This window comes from Sus scrofa, chromosome 6 (assembly GCF_054392235.1).
Source record: "Sus scrofa isolate SSC_HxYL_T2T_F1_AM1 chromosome 6, Sscrofa_HxYL_maternal_Yorkshire_Landrace_v2.0, whole genome shotgun sequence".
Taxonomy (NCBI): domain Eukaryota; kingdom Metazoa; phylum Chordata; class Mammalia; order Artiodactyla; family Suidae; genus Sus; species Sus scrofa.
Window position 1 is genome coordinate 85,290,591 of NC_139388.1, and position 15,121 is coordinate 85,305,711.

General features: G+C 56.2%; 1 protein-coding gene across 11 annotated transcripts in view; it reads left to right on the plus strand.

Moving 5' to 3' along the window:
• Positions 1-14,583, plus strand: part of EPHB2 (EPH receptor B2) — a 199,738-nt gene extending 185,155 nt beyond the window's left edge. For all 11 annotated transcript variants that reach the window (XM_084963279.1, XM_084963281.1, XM_084963284.1 and 8 more), the window contains 7 exons: positions 550-672; positions 1,226-1,473; positions 2,279-2,494; positions 3,346-3,495; positions 4,793-4,986; positions 6,409-6,564; positions 7,057-14,583. In XM_084963279.1, the coding sequence (XP_084819405.1) occupies positions 550-672; positions 1,226-1,473; positions 2,279-2,494; positions 3,346-3,495; positions 4,793-4,986; positions 6,409-6,564; positions 7,057-7,165 (1,196 nt within the window). In that variant the 3' untranslated portion in view covers positions 7,166-14,583. The remainder of the gene's footprint in view (positions 1-549; positions 673-1,225; positions 1,474-2,278; positions 2,495-3,345; positions 3,496-4,792; positions 4,987-6,408; positions 6,565-7,056) is intronic.
• Positions 14,584-15,121: the final 538 nt, after the last annotated feature.

Here is a 15,121-nt window from a genome sequence, read left to right on the forward strand (position 1 = left end):
GTGCCTGGGAAGGCTGAGGCAGCAGGATGTCTCCTGAGGGGAGAGGAGGCGTGGGTGAAGCCTTGAAAAGCAAAGCCATCTCCTTAGCAGAAGCCCAAGAACACAGCTGGTGGCCTGCTCTTTCTGTATTTTTGTCCCAATTCTTTCTTCCTTCTTGACTTCCTTTTCCCTGCTTTGGTCCTCAGATTCTCTATCACAAGAATGACAAGCCTATCTATCCTCTTTGCCCCAAAACAGACACTGTTACTCAATCCTGACAGTCTTTTAGCTGCTCCAGGAAGCCCTTACGAATCACGTAGAGTCAGAACAAAAAACCCAATTTCTCTGCTGTCTCTGCTGACCTCTCTGTCCCCCTGGCCCTTACTCAGGATCAGTGTCCACCTGCGTACTGAGACCCCGAGAGGTCAAGTAACTTGCAGGGGGTTACTCAGTTCTTAGGGGGGCCACGTAGGAGTAGATTTCCCTCCAGGGAGGGACTGGCTCTCACTTTTCCGTCTGTCCACATGACTTGAGTCAGTGCGTGTGACCAAGCCTGGTCTTCTCTCCCAGTGACCCCGGGCATGAAGATCTACATCGACCCTTTCACCTACGAGGACCCTAATGAGGCAGTGCGGGAGTTTGCCAAGGAAATTGACATCTCCTGTGTCAAAATTGAGCAGGTGATCGGAGCAGGTAGGTGGCCGGTACCCTCCCAGGCACTGTGGCCTCAGTGTACTCCTGGGGCAGAGGGCAGGATGGAGGGCGGAGCCTCAGAGGGCCCTCCAAGGCCTGAAGGTCCAGAATGCCCAAGGTGGAAGGGCCCCCAGAGATCGCCTAGTAAACCCACCTCGTTGACAGATGAGGAAACTGAGGCATGGGGCTGGAAGGAGCTTGCACACTGTGCAGAGATTGAGCTAAGTCTGGAACCCAATTCTCTGGCCTCCATCTAGTGCTTTGTCCTTCCTCCCATTCATCCCAGGTCCCTCGCTTCATCTCCCCGGGTTCCCCTACATCCCACCCCTCACCCAGCCAAATAAGGGATGGCCACGAAGGGTTTACTCTTACTCCCAAAGATGGCTGGGACTCTTCTGGGCCCCTCCAGTATCCACAGGGGCTCTGTGTCTGAGAGGATGAGTTGACCATTGAGGAGGAGAAGCTCCTATGGGCCAGGAGCAGAGGCGACAGGGAACAGGGAGGTGGCACTTCACCTGGTGACATCGTGCCTCTTTTGGTGTGTCTGTCCCAGGGGAGTTTGGTGAGGTATGCAGTGGCCACCTGAAGCTGCCAGGCAAGAGAGAGATCTTCGTAGCCATCAAGACACTCAAGTCGGGCTATACTGAGAAGCAGCGCCGGGACTTTCTGAGCGAGGCCTCCATCATGGGCCAGTTCGACCACCCCAATGTCATCCACCTGGAGGGCGTGGTCACCAAGAGCACACCTGTGATGATCATCACTGAGTTCATGGAGAATGGCTCCCTGGACTCCTTCCTCCGGGTAGGAGAAGCCAGGAGGGGTGGGGCGGGAAAGGGGGTGGCTGACAAGGCTTCATACTCTCAGAGCCTGAAAGGGTTTGGGGAGAGATCTAGGTCAGGAGCGGCTTGCTTGTCGCCACTTTCCATTCTCTTACGCACAGACTCACTCCCCCTGGACACAGAAACCATCTCAGACTCCTTCTTAACCCATGAGCTGTTGGTCAGAGTTGGTGTACCACCTGAAATCACGCTCTTGCCATCCAGGTTCTTAGCTGGCCTCCACATTAGGCACAAGAGAAAACTGAGGCTCCAAGAGAAGTAGAGTCCCAAGGTTGCCGAGATGGTTGAGACAGGGTCCTAGGCCCACCAGGGAGACAAAGAGCACTGACTTGGAATCAGAAGTATGCCACTAGACTAGCTGCTATTTAACAAATATTTCTTAAGCACCTAGTATGTGCCAGGCACCTTCCGTGCACCTTCTTGTTGAACTCTAACAGTCCTAGAAGGTGGGCGTTAACTTACCCAGATTTAACATATAGTTGAGAAAAAAGACTCAGAGAGGTTAGGTCACATGCCCAAAGCTGCACAGCCTACAAGGGGCAATCCAGAATCAAACCAGCTGTGTCTGCTTCAAAGCCCATGTTCTCTCCACTGTCCTGAAACTGGCCTTTCTTGGGCCCCTCTAAGGTCCCTAAGGATCGAGTCTTCCCACAGGGAGCCCAGGCCAGGGTGGCAGAGTCCTGTTGTGGTGTCCCATCATAAGAAGGCTCCAGAGATCTCACTCATGCCCTTCCATTTACTCTGTGTTGCCTCTACTTCTCCCAAAGCAAAATGATGGGCAGTTCACAGTCATCCAGCTGGTGGGCATGCTCCGGGGCATCGCAGCTGGCATGAAGTACCTGGCAGATATGAACTACGTCCACCGCGACCTGGCCGCCCGCAACATCCTTGTCAACAGCAACCTGGTCTGCAAGGTGTCTGACTTTGGGCTCTCACGCTTTCTGGAGGACGATACCTCAGACCCCACCTACACCAGCGCCCTGGTAAGATGGAGCCTGGGAACATTGGAGTCACAGGGCCACCACCTCTCCCCACAGTATGTTTTCACCGAGCCCTGCTCATGCCAAGCTTTGCGCTGGGCCTTGGAGACCTAGAGACATAAAGTACATTGTCTGCCCTCTTGGAGCTCCCAGGCTCATGGGGACCCAGATGTGCAGAGCAGCACGGAGTGACCGGGCTGTGAGTTACGCACCCGCCTGGGGAGGCAGAGGAAGGCTTGCTAGAGGGAGTGATAGGTGAGCTGAATGCCAAGTGCCAGTAAGTTTGTCATATGCCATATTCTCCTGGCAAGGTGTGACTGGACCGCCGGCTGTCGGGGAGGGTGGTGAGCACAACGCTGAGAGGAAGGCTGAGCCAGGTCTTGGAGGCCCTAGAATGCCCAGGCTTGGGACTCTCTCCTGAAAGCTCTCGGGGTGGTTGAAGGGTTTTAGACAGAAAGGAAGAGGCTTCAGAGGGCTCCGAGATAGTTCAAGTAGAGCCAGGCAAGAGGCATGTGAGGAGTGCTGGTCTGTATGAGAAGCGCCCCCTGGATGGAGCGGATGGGGCACAGTTGGAGTCGGAGCGTGAGCAACTCTCTGGGACTCAGGGCAAGATTTTCAGAAGGACTTCAAGGGTGAGGCGGAGGTTACCAGATGGCGGGGTGCGAGAAGGCACTTCGTGCAGAGGGAATGGCATGTGCAAATGCCCGGAGGTCTGGAGCAGCAAGGTGAGTCTAGGGAAACAGTGAGGCGCTTTGTGGGACCGTGCAGCGCACAGCATAGGGTGGGGAGCTTGGTGAGCAGAGGCCATTCAGGTCAGCCTCCCACTCATTAACCTTCCTCATTCTGTTCCCCAGGGTGGGAAGATCCCCATCCGCTGGACGGCCCCAGAAGCCATCCAGTACCGGAAGTTCACCTCGGCCAGTGACGTCTGGAGCTATGGTATCGTCATGTGGGAGGTGATGTCCTATGGGGAGCGGCCCTACTGGGACATGACCAATCAGGATGTAAGTCTCCAAGGGCTGGGCAGAGCCCCCCTGGTCAGCCAGCCGGGAAGGGAGGATCCAGAACTCCTGGCCTTTCACCCACCCCAGGGCGGGTGGGAGCAAGGGCTCCAAGATCCTGGGCCAGGGCAACCCCCAGCCCCACCCCCACATCTGCCCAGGACCCTAGACTCTCTAGGGGTCAGAAGTAGGCAAGGCCTACCCAGCCACAACGTGGCAAATCTTCAGGATGTATTCACGTTGTGGCCAACCCTGAATGAGTCTGTATCTGTCCATGTGGGAGCCAAGATAATTATTCTGGGTACCAGATGTAGTTATCAGGTGCTATGTATCAGGTACCAAAGAGAAGGCAGGTGTCATGCACCAGGGGTATTCGGGCAAGGGCACTGCAGGCAAGACCAGCCAGGAGGTCTTTCCAGGCAGGCGGGACTCAGACAGTAGTGGGACGTGGAGACAGGAGAGCTTTCGATGGGAAGAACTGTGCAAAGGCCCAGAGAGGGGTTGATGAGGGGTCATGTTGGAGAGCAGTGGAGAGGAAAGTTGGCCAGAAAGGTTGATGAGGCTCAATGATGGGGTGCTTTAAGGTCAACCCAAGGATTTCTGATTTGCCACAGTGCAGAACAGGGTTTTTTTTTTTTTTTTTTGGTCTTTTTGTCTTTTTATGGGCACACCCATGGCATATGGAGGTTCCCAGGCTAGGAGTGCAATCAGAGCTGAGCTACCAGCCTACGCCAGAGCCACAGCAACAGGAGATCCGAGCTGTGTGTGTGACCTACACCACAGCTCATGGCAATGCCAGATCCTTAACCCACTGAGCAAGGCCAGGGCTCGAACCCTCGTCCTCATGGATGCCATTCGGGGTTGTTAACCCCTGAGCCACAACAGGAACTCCAAAAACAGAGAATATTTGAGAAACTTGAGCAGGGAAGGTGACCCACAGTCAAAGTGGGGAAGATGAATTTGGCCCTGGTGGCAGCACAATTTGGAAAGGTGTTTAGGCTCCTGTCCCTGACAGAGGAGCCAGGTAGGGTTGCTCACAGTAGGGTCAGTCTGGTGGAGAGCATCTTGGGGTGCTGGGTGGTGGGGTGCAGGCACCCAGCTTCCAGACCAGGCTGAGGCCACGAATGGTGGGAAGCCAGGTGAGGCACATCCTGGGGCTGCCTCCAGGAAGTGGAGACAGTTACCATGGCAACCAGATAGCTCTGTCCTGCAATGTACTGAAGCCAAGATGGGCCAAGCCAGAGGGCAGATGCTCTTACCTCACCCACCCTACCCCACTCTGCCCCTGTCCTGTCCCCAGGTAATCAACGCCATAGAGCAGGACTATCGGCTGCCACCACCCATGGACTGCCCAAGCGCCCTGCACCAGCTCATGCTGGACTGCTGGCAGAAGGACCGAAACCACCGGCCCAAGTTCGGCCAGATCGTCAACACGCTGGACAAGATGATCCGCAACCCCAACAGCCTCAAAGCCATGGCGCCCCTCTCTTCTGGGTATGGTCCCGCCCTGCCCCACCCCTTCTCCCAGCTCTGCCCTGGCCCCGCCCCCTCCCAGTGTGGCTGAGTTGGGATGAGGAAGGACAGCACCAGTGTTTGCTGGGAGACCACCTGCCCTGGAGTACAGAGTGCAGGACAGACAGTCCTGAAGAGAAGGAAGCCCAATCTGGGTAGCAGAAGAGAAAGCATCTTTCAAAGCGTGATCAGAGAGGACCACCCTTAAGGGAAATCATTAGAGTTTTGGTGAATAGACCTACTCATCATTCAGTTACCTCCCTCACACTTAGACCTGGACCCTCTGACTTGCATCTGCATCCTTCTCCATGTGGCCATGCTCACACACACATACACACACACCCGTAGATGCACCCACAACTGGGCACAGATGCTCATGCTTATGCTCACACAGTCTCACACACATAGGCACACCCAACACTCCGGCTCTTGCACTGACACACATCCATAAGCCCCTAATAAGCACACACATTCAGAAGTGCATACCACACACGCATGCATGACCCCACACCAGGGTAGCCACCCTTGCATCAGAGAGTCTGGCTCTGCTGAACGTGCCTTAGCTCCAGGGATCCCAGGGCTTCCCTTCTCCCAGAGGGCCTGGGGCGCCCTCAGTCAGGCCTGCAGCCACCACTGCCTTGCTGGGGCGGCTGCAACAGGCCCCAGTCCTGGCCCTGCACCCTCTTCCTCTTCAGGACTCTCGATCACACAGGGTTTCTGAGGGGCGTCCGGCCACATGTCCTCAAGGTCCAGGGCTGACTGTGTCCAGAGACTCTCTGGGCCCAAGTCCTTCTCCAGTCAAGTTCTGAGGGCCTCTTGCTCTTCACCATGACCCTACACCAGCCACTCCCGATTCTCCAGGTAAAAACCATGCAAAGATTTTAGCCTCATGAGGGTCGCTTCATGCCATCCCTACCAGGAAGTCACTGCCATTAGCGCCACCAGCTTTGTTTGGACTTTGGAGACACAGTCCACATGATCAGCTTCCTGTAGCACAGCCAGGGTAGAGAGGACAGAGCAGCACTGGGGAGGATTCGGCCAATAATCAGCATGGCTGAAATCCCTCCTCAAAGTAAGAAGCATGGAGAAGTGTCTCCCGCCTCACCACTGAGGTCCAGCCTCTCAGCAGTCCCCGTAGAGGGTTCCCTCGACTTTCCAGGGAGCCCCAGCTTTGAGTCATGCACACACACTCGCTCTTGCATACTCACACGCATACCTGTGCACATCCCTGTGGGTACAAGCTCACTCCCACTCTCACCTAGAAATACTCACATATATAGATACTCACCTGCCTTCACACAGATGGATGCATCCATGCAGGTACACGCCACCTGCAAGTGGGCCCAGGCTCATGCCCAGGTCAGCCCATGCCCTGACTGTCCCTGTTGCCCACCCCACCCCCAGAATCAACCTGCCGCTGCTGGACCGCACGATCCCTGACTACACCAGCTTTAACACGGTGGATGAGTGGCTGGAGGCCATCAAGATGGGGCAGTACAAGGAGAGCTTCGCCAACGCCGGCTTCACCTCCTTCGACGTCGTGTCACAGATGATGATGGAGTGAGTGCCCAGCCCCCCACCCACCATCATTAGCCCCCCACCCCACCCATCCTGCCAAGTGGGGGGCTCTGGAGAGTGAGAAATAGTGTCCCAGCAGGGATGCGGGGGGACCGAGGGGCATGACGGCCAACACGGAGTCACGTTCAGGTCTACCCCTGGGCCTCCTGCCACCCGCTAGCTGTGACGTTGGGCAAATCACAGAGCCTTCCTCAGCCCTGGTTTTCTTCTGTAAACTGGGGCGTGGCAGGAAGACCCGTGAGTGGGTATTTAGTAAACGCAGGTGCCCTTTCCCTCCCCCGCAGCAGAGGAGACAGGTGCACCCAGGTGCCCTGACTCCTGATCCCGTGCTCCATCCTCCCCTTTCACTCACTCTGGCTCCACCCCCTGCCTTGGTTTCTCCAGCAGGAAACCCCTGGAGCAGCCGGGGCAGCTCTACCGGACAGAGCCCCTCCACCCCCACATTTCCCTAACACATGCGCTTCTCTCCCAAAGGGACATTCTCCGGGTTGGAGTCACCTTGGCTGGTCACCAGAAAAAAATCCTGAACAGTATCCAGGTGATGCGGGCACAGATGAACCAGATCCAGTCTGTGGAGGTTTGACGTTCACGGGCCTCGGCTCACCTCTTCCTCCAGGCCCCGCCCCCTCCGCCCCACATGCCGGCCCTGGTTCTCTGGCCACCGCAGGGTCAGCCACCTGCCAGGAGGCCACAGGCAACAGGAAGAACCCAGCAGCGCTCCAGCCACGAGACGTCACCAAGAACATGTGCCACTCAGATGATGGGAAAAAAAAGGGAATGGGGACAAAAGAATATAGATCCTGGGAGGGGGCGGGAAATACAAGGAATATTTTTTAAAGAGGATTCTCATAAGGAAAGCGATCCTTGTTCTGGGGGGAAAAAAAAAGGGCTTGGGCGATCCATGTGATTTGTCCACTCGGAGATCAAAAGCAGTTTCTCTCCAACTCCCTCTGGGAAGGTGACCTGGCCGGAGCCAAGAAACACTTTCAGGAAAACAAATGTGAAGGGAAGAGACAGGGGCCACCCTTCTCTCCCATCCCGGGAGTTGCTCTTCCAGGCCTCGCTCAATAGCCACGTGCCAGGCGGACGGGCGGGCAGACGGACAGCCGCCCCCGGGAACCACTCTGGGAAAATCCAATCCCGCTGCCACTGGGCAAACAGAAGAATCTTTCCGTCTTTGGAGACTATTTTAGAAACTCCAATGAAAGAGACCTGCTTCTCCTGTCAGCTCCTGGGGCTGAAAAGGAACTTCTGTCCTCCTGGGTTGGGGACGCCAGAAAGGTCAGCCTTCCTGAGGATGGCCGGCCCCCCAACCCCCGCCCCGGTCTGCAGCTCCACGTCCATGTCACGTGCACAGCGGCCCTGGCCCCGCTGGGCGCCAGCCCCCACCTGGAGGACTGATGCGGCAGTGACTGCCATCAGCTACGACTGCCACTGAGAAGGATTGCTCCTGCATCTGGGTTTGTTTACAGCAATTCGTGGACTCGGGGGTATTTTGGTCAGGGGTGGATTTGGTTTGGGGGGTTTGTTGGGTTTTTTTTTTTTTTTTTATGACAATGAAGTGACACTTTGACATTTCCTACCTTTTGAGGACCTGATCCTTCTCCAGGAAGAAGGTGCTTTCTGCTTACTGACTTAGGCAATACACCAAGGGCGAGATTTTATATGCACATTTCTGGATTTTTTATATGGTTTTCATTGACACCTTCCCTCCCCTCTGCATAGCGTTCCCACCTGCTGCCAGGCCCCACCAAAGCCAACGGCCAGGGAGCCATCTGGGCCATTCAGAGACTGAGGGAGATTTGGGCGGAGGGTGGGGGCCGAGGTGGAGGAGCACCCCACCCCAGGACTGTTTTTGAAAGCAACGGATTGAGAGGGGAGTAGAGGCTGCAGGGCCAGAAGTCTTGGCCCACTTCTCTCTCCTGTCCCAGTCTCTCCAGTACTTTCCGGGGAAATAGGCCCCTTCGAGGTTCCAGAGTGGCCTCAGATGGCCACAACCCAGTTTCATCTCTGAGAGCCCAGCCTGGGCGGCATCAGAGGCCAGCACCCGGATCATTCACTGTGATGTGCCAGCCCTCCAGAGCGTCCCCCTCAGACCACATGCAGGTGTGCTCCTTCCCCCCACTGGGGAGAAAGTGTGTGACTTCTCTCCCACCTTCTCCCCTCCATTGGACCTTTGCCCAGGTCTGAAGGTCGTGGCCATGGGAGACCCATCAGCCAAGGAGGTCTGGCCACAGACTCTCTCCTGAGAGCAAACACGGGCACCTGATCGGAACAATCGGTTAGTGAACTGAATGGAAATAAATGCTTTAGTTAGAAAATGACCCCGGTTCTCTGTAAGTTCCAAGAGGGACCCTGGCATGCCTGGGACATGTCAAGTGACCCATGATGCTCTTCTAAGGGGCCCTTCCTTCCTCAGGGTTCTAGAAGGCCCGGGGCTAAGAAAATACGTGGAGAACTCCAATGGTCCATGTGGCCCTTCTGGCTCTGGCTTGTCAAAAGCACAGGCAACGAAAGAAGTGAGTTGGAAGTGGCTTAGAACTTGGAGTCTGATGCCCTGCAAATCACGGTAAGCCACTCCAGGGTGCAGCAGGAGCAGGGAGTAGACAGCAGTGCATGAGGGAGAACCCACCGACCCTCGGTCAAAGCCACAGATATTGCACCTGAACCTGGGCAACTCTTTGAGCAGACGGGCTTCTACTCACATACAATCAAAATTTCTCATGTGGAAGGAGGAGGCTGGGGAGGGGGAGCCAGGAACGCTGCATCTCAGGAGCCTTCCCTTTGTCCACTGGAGACTGACCAGTGAGAAAGACGTGGGCCGCAGGTGGCCAACCAAAGGCCCCTCATTCAAAGCAAGCATCCAGCACGGACCAGCCTGTCATCTGTCACTCACCTGTTCTCAGAGCCTGAGAGGCAAAGGGAAGGAAGGGATTAGAAGGGAGAATGGACCCCCAGAGGGAACAGCAGAGCGAGCCACCAGGAAGGCATTGGCTGGTTTCCCATGAACTGGCCGGCCTTGGCCCAGCCAGCTGCCCTTTGTGCCCCAAAGATGCCCAGCACGGATGGCAGCTGTCCCGGCTCACAAGGTCACCTTCTGGAGGGAGCTGCCCTGATGCTCTGTAGATTAACCATCTCCCCAGCCTGCCCCTGCCCCCCACACACACACAGCCCTGGGGCCCCACAGGGGGCTGGCAATCGGTGCTTCCTGTCAGATGGCGTCCTGTCTTAAGCCGCTAGGCTGGTGTCTGCTGGCCAGCACGTCTGCCCATCCACCCTTCAAGCCCAAGTCCTCAGGGGTCCTGGGCCCCCACGTGCCTGCTTCTCAAGAGGAAGGGCGCTACCCAGACCCTCTGTCTCCACTTCAGGGTAACAGACAGACGTCACTGTGACCATCCCGGATGCAGGTAGATGCTCTCCTCTCCCTGCTTTGGGGGTACACCCCCACCCCAGCTCTTGCTCGCTTCTCAGTGGGGATGGTAGGCCGCGCTGCCAAGCGCCTTTCACAGACGCTGCCCGCTCGCCCAGGCACACGGCGCTGAGCCACCCGCTGCCTGGTTACTAATCCCTTCCTGGCTCAACCTCCCCAAGTGCCAGTCCCCACCTGCCCAGCAGTGTGAGAGGAGTTTCTGGCTGCTCTGCCCACAGTGGGTACTTGAGGAAAGAAAGCTGCCCTGTAAATATGGGCCAGGACACTATGGAAATGGGGACCAGCTGCTCTGAGAGGGTGCACAGGGCCAGGCTGGGTGATAGAGAGCTGTGCCATCGCCTCCCTCCTACTGCCGCAGAGGCTCCCCCACCCTCCGCCCTGGGTTACTGTTGATGATCAGCGGCCTCTTCCTGGGTAATGATATTCAAACGTCTATCAACTGCTAGGACGTGGGCGGGCCAATCAGAATAGGTGGCGGCTTTAGTGTGAGACCAGAAAGCCCCAGAATAGGAGCGAGAGTGGTAGGTGCCTTTGGGGATCCTTAGGGACTTGGGGCAGTGGCTGTTTACTAACCAGTGGCTGTTTACTGCCCAGATGGCATCAGCTGGACTTTCCCTGCCATGTCTGGGCGGTCCCTCCCAGGGGGCTTTGCCACTCCTTATGGGCGGTCTCTAGCCTTGCACCCCTCTCAGGTTAGGGGCTCATCTCCAGACTAGGAGCTCCCACCAGGGGCTGGCTCCCCCGCCTGGCTGAAGCCCTCACACCCTAGCCTCAGTGCTGGGCCCTCAGCCCCTGAGCCCCTGAAGTTCCAAGTTCCAAGGCTGGAAGACTTGCCAGAAGAAATAACACCACTGCAGTCCTGTCAGGAGGGGCTCAGAGAGAGGAAGAAGCTTGCTCAGGATGACACAGCCAGGGAGGGACACAGCAGGGCTGTTGACCTGCATCCAGGCCCACTCCACGCTCAACGAGGCCATAGGAAGTACCTGGTGTCTGAACGGGGGCTGGTAAGAGAAGAGAAAGATCAAAGCAGCTGGAGGTGTCAGGAAAGGCTTCATGGAGGAGGTGATCTTGACAATAACAGAGGTGGAGGGAGAGGCCATGCCGAGTGGGAGGTGCAGGGTTCCCAAAGAGGCAAAGGCCAGACTGGTTAACAGGGAGGAGCTGTACGTGGACGGACCAGAGCCGTGCTGGAAGGTGAGGGCTGGGTTAAGGGGAAGCTTAAACCACAGCCTGACACAGCGCACCGTCTGGCCAGGGCAGGCGCTTGAGCGGAAGAGGGTCAGAGTGAGCATCAGGTTCCAAAAGGAGGAAGCAGTTTCACCATCAGACGGGAGCAGGACGCCTCCCAGCTCCCCTCCCCCAGGGGGAAGAGCCCCCTGGAGAAGCCCTCATTTCTTCCCAGAGAATCCAGGCCCTGCTGCTCCCTCTTCCATCCTCATTCAGTGATGCAGATAATCCAAAGAGTCATTTCAGCTGCTTGCAACAGCAGGGTTGGATTTTGTGCTACCTGATTCGGCTGCATTCAACTGAGATGCCCACCCCATTCCCTCCAGGCCAGGCACTAAGGGAGCTGAGAGGATGCGGGTGGTGGTGAGGGCCGGGGAGGCAGGGATGCCCCGAGGGGACTGAGCAGAGGGAACAAGCGAGCAGGGCTGGGGGCTGGGCAAGTGGCATGCAAACTGCTCAGAAAGGTGTCTCTGCCCTGTCGCCCTGGCTAGAGAGAGGTCACCCAGACATGTTGGATGGGGGCTGGGGTCCTGCCCTTTCCACTAGCGTGTCACACCGGGGAACCCAGAGGGAGGTTAGGGAGCCACACCACCTGCCCACCTTGATCCAGCCTCCCAAGAAACGGCTCCTACCGTAGTCGGCAGGGGCTACGGCCTTGAAGCTGGCCACACTCCCCTTCAGAGACACTAGAGTCAGAGTGCTGGTCTCCAGAAGTGACTTGGCCTTTGCTCTGTGACACAGGAAGGCTCAGGGACACCGCACCGGAGGCTGACGCCATAGGGACTGCACTAATCGCAGTCACTACCCTGTGCCAGGGTAGTGGTGACCTTACAGGTGTCACCATCCCCTCTCTACAAAGGAGGGACCGGATTCTCAGAGGCGATTCCCAGAGGATTCCAGCCAGGCCCTCTGCCTGCTCCACTCTGACCCCCTAAATCAGAATAGCCAAGGTAGGGCTTCGGAGCCTCTGCTTTTAACAAGCTCCTCCAGGAGATTCCTCCAGACACTAAAATCCTCTCTTCACTTCCCCCGCAGTGAACTGTGCCCTGATGTCTGCAGCGAGAGAGGGCCTGGCGTAGACAAGGATTAGGAAAAAGCAGGACATTGTCAGATAAGATGCCCAAACACAGACATGGATTAGGACCCAAGAAGTCAGGGGGAAGGGCTGACCCTCAGGAATGTATTAAGAACTAAGCTTTCAGGAAAATTACAAAGATACCCACCCCCCTCAGACCCAGAGTCTGTCTGAGTTTAGTTTCACAGCATGAAGGCTGCTTCAAGAAAGCTGATATAGCAAGAAAGAGCAGGAACTTAATACTTCAGAGGGGCCCAGCAGCCCGCCCAGGGCCACCCTATGGAGACCCCACGGACCTCAAGGCTATGATCCATGCCTGTTCACTCCATACCTGGCCAGGTGGGCCAGGCAAAGACAAGGTGGGGCTTCCAGCTGGACCTGGAGCTTCAAAGAACTCCCCCCACCAGCCCCTGCCCCTCAGACTAAGACCCGGCTTCCCCTGGAGGAAGAAGAGGGAGTGAAGGTCCTTGTCTTCACTCAGGGGCTAACAGCCCCTGGTGGGGGAGGGAGGAGGTCTAAACCAGTACCACATCCACTCTGGGGGGTCCTGCTGACCCTGCAAGAGTCCAAAATTCTAGCATTCCATGGGTGAAAGATTCCAAGATTCTAAGGTTGCAAAACCTCATAATTCTCAGATTCCAAGAAGAGTTCAGTGTTTTTAAGATTCCACCACCATATGATTCTATGCTGCCAATTCCTGAAATTTCAAGTCCCACTGCTCATCACTGATTCCCCAAACTTGAGAGTCCCAGCAGTGACAAAGCACAAAGAGAGAGCAAGAAAGACAAAAAGAGATGGGGAGGGAGACGGCTAAAAACAAACACTAACAACTCCATCCTTGACTCTGAGTTAAGAGATGAACCTCGGCAAAGACCAAGGATGCTCCTTCTGAGCATGATGCTGGATTTCTCTCCCTGGTTAAGGAGTAGAACTGTCAGCACCTGGCCCTGCCAGCAGCGATCGGGGGCTGAGTGTCCCAAGCTACAGCAGAGCTCCACACAGGTCACAGTGTCTCCTGGCCAATAGGTTAGACAGCTCCGTTCAGGAGCCCAGGAGGGACGCATCTGGGGTGGAGAGCCCTGCCCCCTTAGGAAGGAAGCTGCAGGGCCAGGATTAGCTAAAGAATCATCCCCAAGCACCCCAGCCTTGCCTTTCAGAATCAGAGGCTTAACCCTGGGCATCCACAGGGTCTTGCCGCAAATCCCAGAGGAGGTGCCTTCCCTCCAACACTTCGGATGCGGCTCCCACAGCCACGCAGTCCCAGCCCCCATATGCAGGAGCCCCTCACGTCCCAGTTCAGGCCACTGCCTATGGGGTCTGGAAGACTGCTGGAGGAGGTGCCTCTGGATTGGGCTCAGAGCTCAGTAATCAGTCTGGCTGCTTTCCCCTCCGTGGACAGGGACTCTGGTGGGCAGAGGGCATGAAGTCAAGCCCCTGAGGCTGACCTGGTGGGGGGGGGGGTCTGGCAGGGCCACTCACTCACAACCAGGCTCTTTCAGCTCCAGAGAAGAGCAATTGGTGGTTGGCCACGCTCAGCCCCAAACCCTAGTCATAGCTGCTATTCCTTGAGTGCCAACAATATGCCAGGCGCTGTGCGTAACTTTTCACACACGGTGTCTTGCTTAACCCTCACACAGCCCTGGGGGACAGGCACAACCATCCTCCCCCTCCACAGACTAGGAAACTCGGAGACGTGGGTGGTGCCCTTCCCGGTTCCCACTGTTGGCCAGTGGTCTCGGACCCAGCACTTGCCCTCGCATTCACTATGCTGTGCTGCTACCTGTGGTCCCCACTCAGCCCCTCTCCACTGTCGGACCCTTGCCCATCAAATCCAGATCCCCAAGGAGCATTCTGGGGGCACGAAGACACCCCCTCTGACCTTGGCCTCCTAGAGCTGCTGTCCGAGCCATGGGTGGTGGGGGTGGGCACCCGGAAAGCTCCCAAGGGGTTCACTCAAAACTCTAACCCTGGCCATGTGGGCCAGAGCTTTCAACTGGGGCCCGTGGGATGTGGTTTCACAGAATTTCTGTTTCCTCTGGTCACAGGTTTTCCTGAAAATGCTGGGGAGGTGGGGAGGGGTGCAGCTGGGGTTCTGATGGTCATAGGTCAGACCTGGCTTCCCGGACCCACACTGTTGTGACCAATGAAATCTCACCAGCTGTGTCCACGAGCAACCCTGACCTTGTTACTCCAATGCCTTTGTAGGAGTATTTTTAGCAGAACCTTTTTTTTTTTTTTTTTTCAAAATAAATGTGAATTGCAAAAATTATCTCTTGGACTCACAGTATTTTTTCCCCCTGAGGTTCTCCAGGGAACAAATAGGAGCTCCTAGAGGTCCTTATCGGGGTTCTGAAGAGTACGTAGGAGTTTTCCTGGGCTAAGGATGGAGCCAGGGCTAGGGGTGTGGGTGAGGTTGGGGCTGGGGAGGGGCAGCCGCGGGGGGATCTGGCCTGTTTGAAAAGTTTGAGCTCTGCTGTCAGAGGTCCTGGGATTTGAATCCCAACTCTGCCATTTGTTAGCGATGTATCTTTGGAGAGGGCCTCATTTTCACGTCTCTAAAATGGGGCAATGATGTCTAACTCCCAGGAGACCGGTGACAATGAAATGGGACGAAGGACATCAAGTGCTGGGCACTCATGACCGCTGGCTTTCAGTGTCCCGCTGGGAGGAAGCAGTGTCCACAACCATGACAAAGCTGGGCTTGTAGCAGGCTCTCTATAAATGTTTGTCAAATTTACAAAAGGGTATTTGGGGAATTTGTATGTTGGACAAATTCTGGGCTTGGGCAAACTGATCCGATTTCTTTA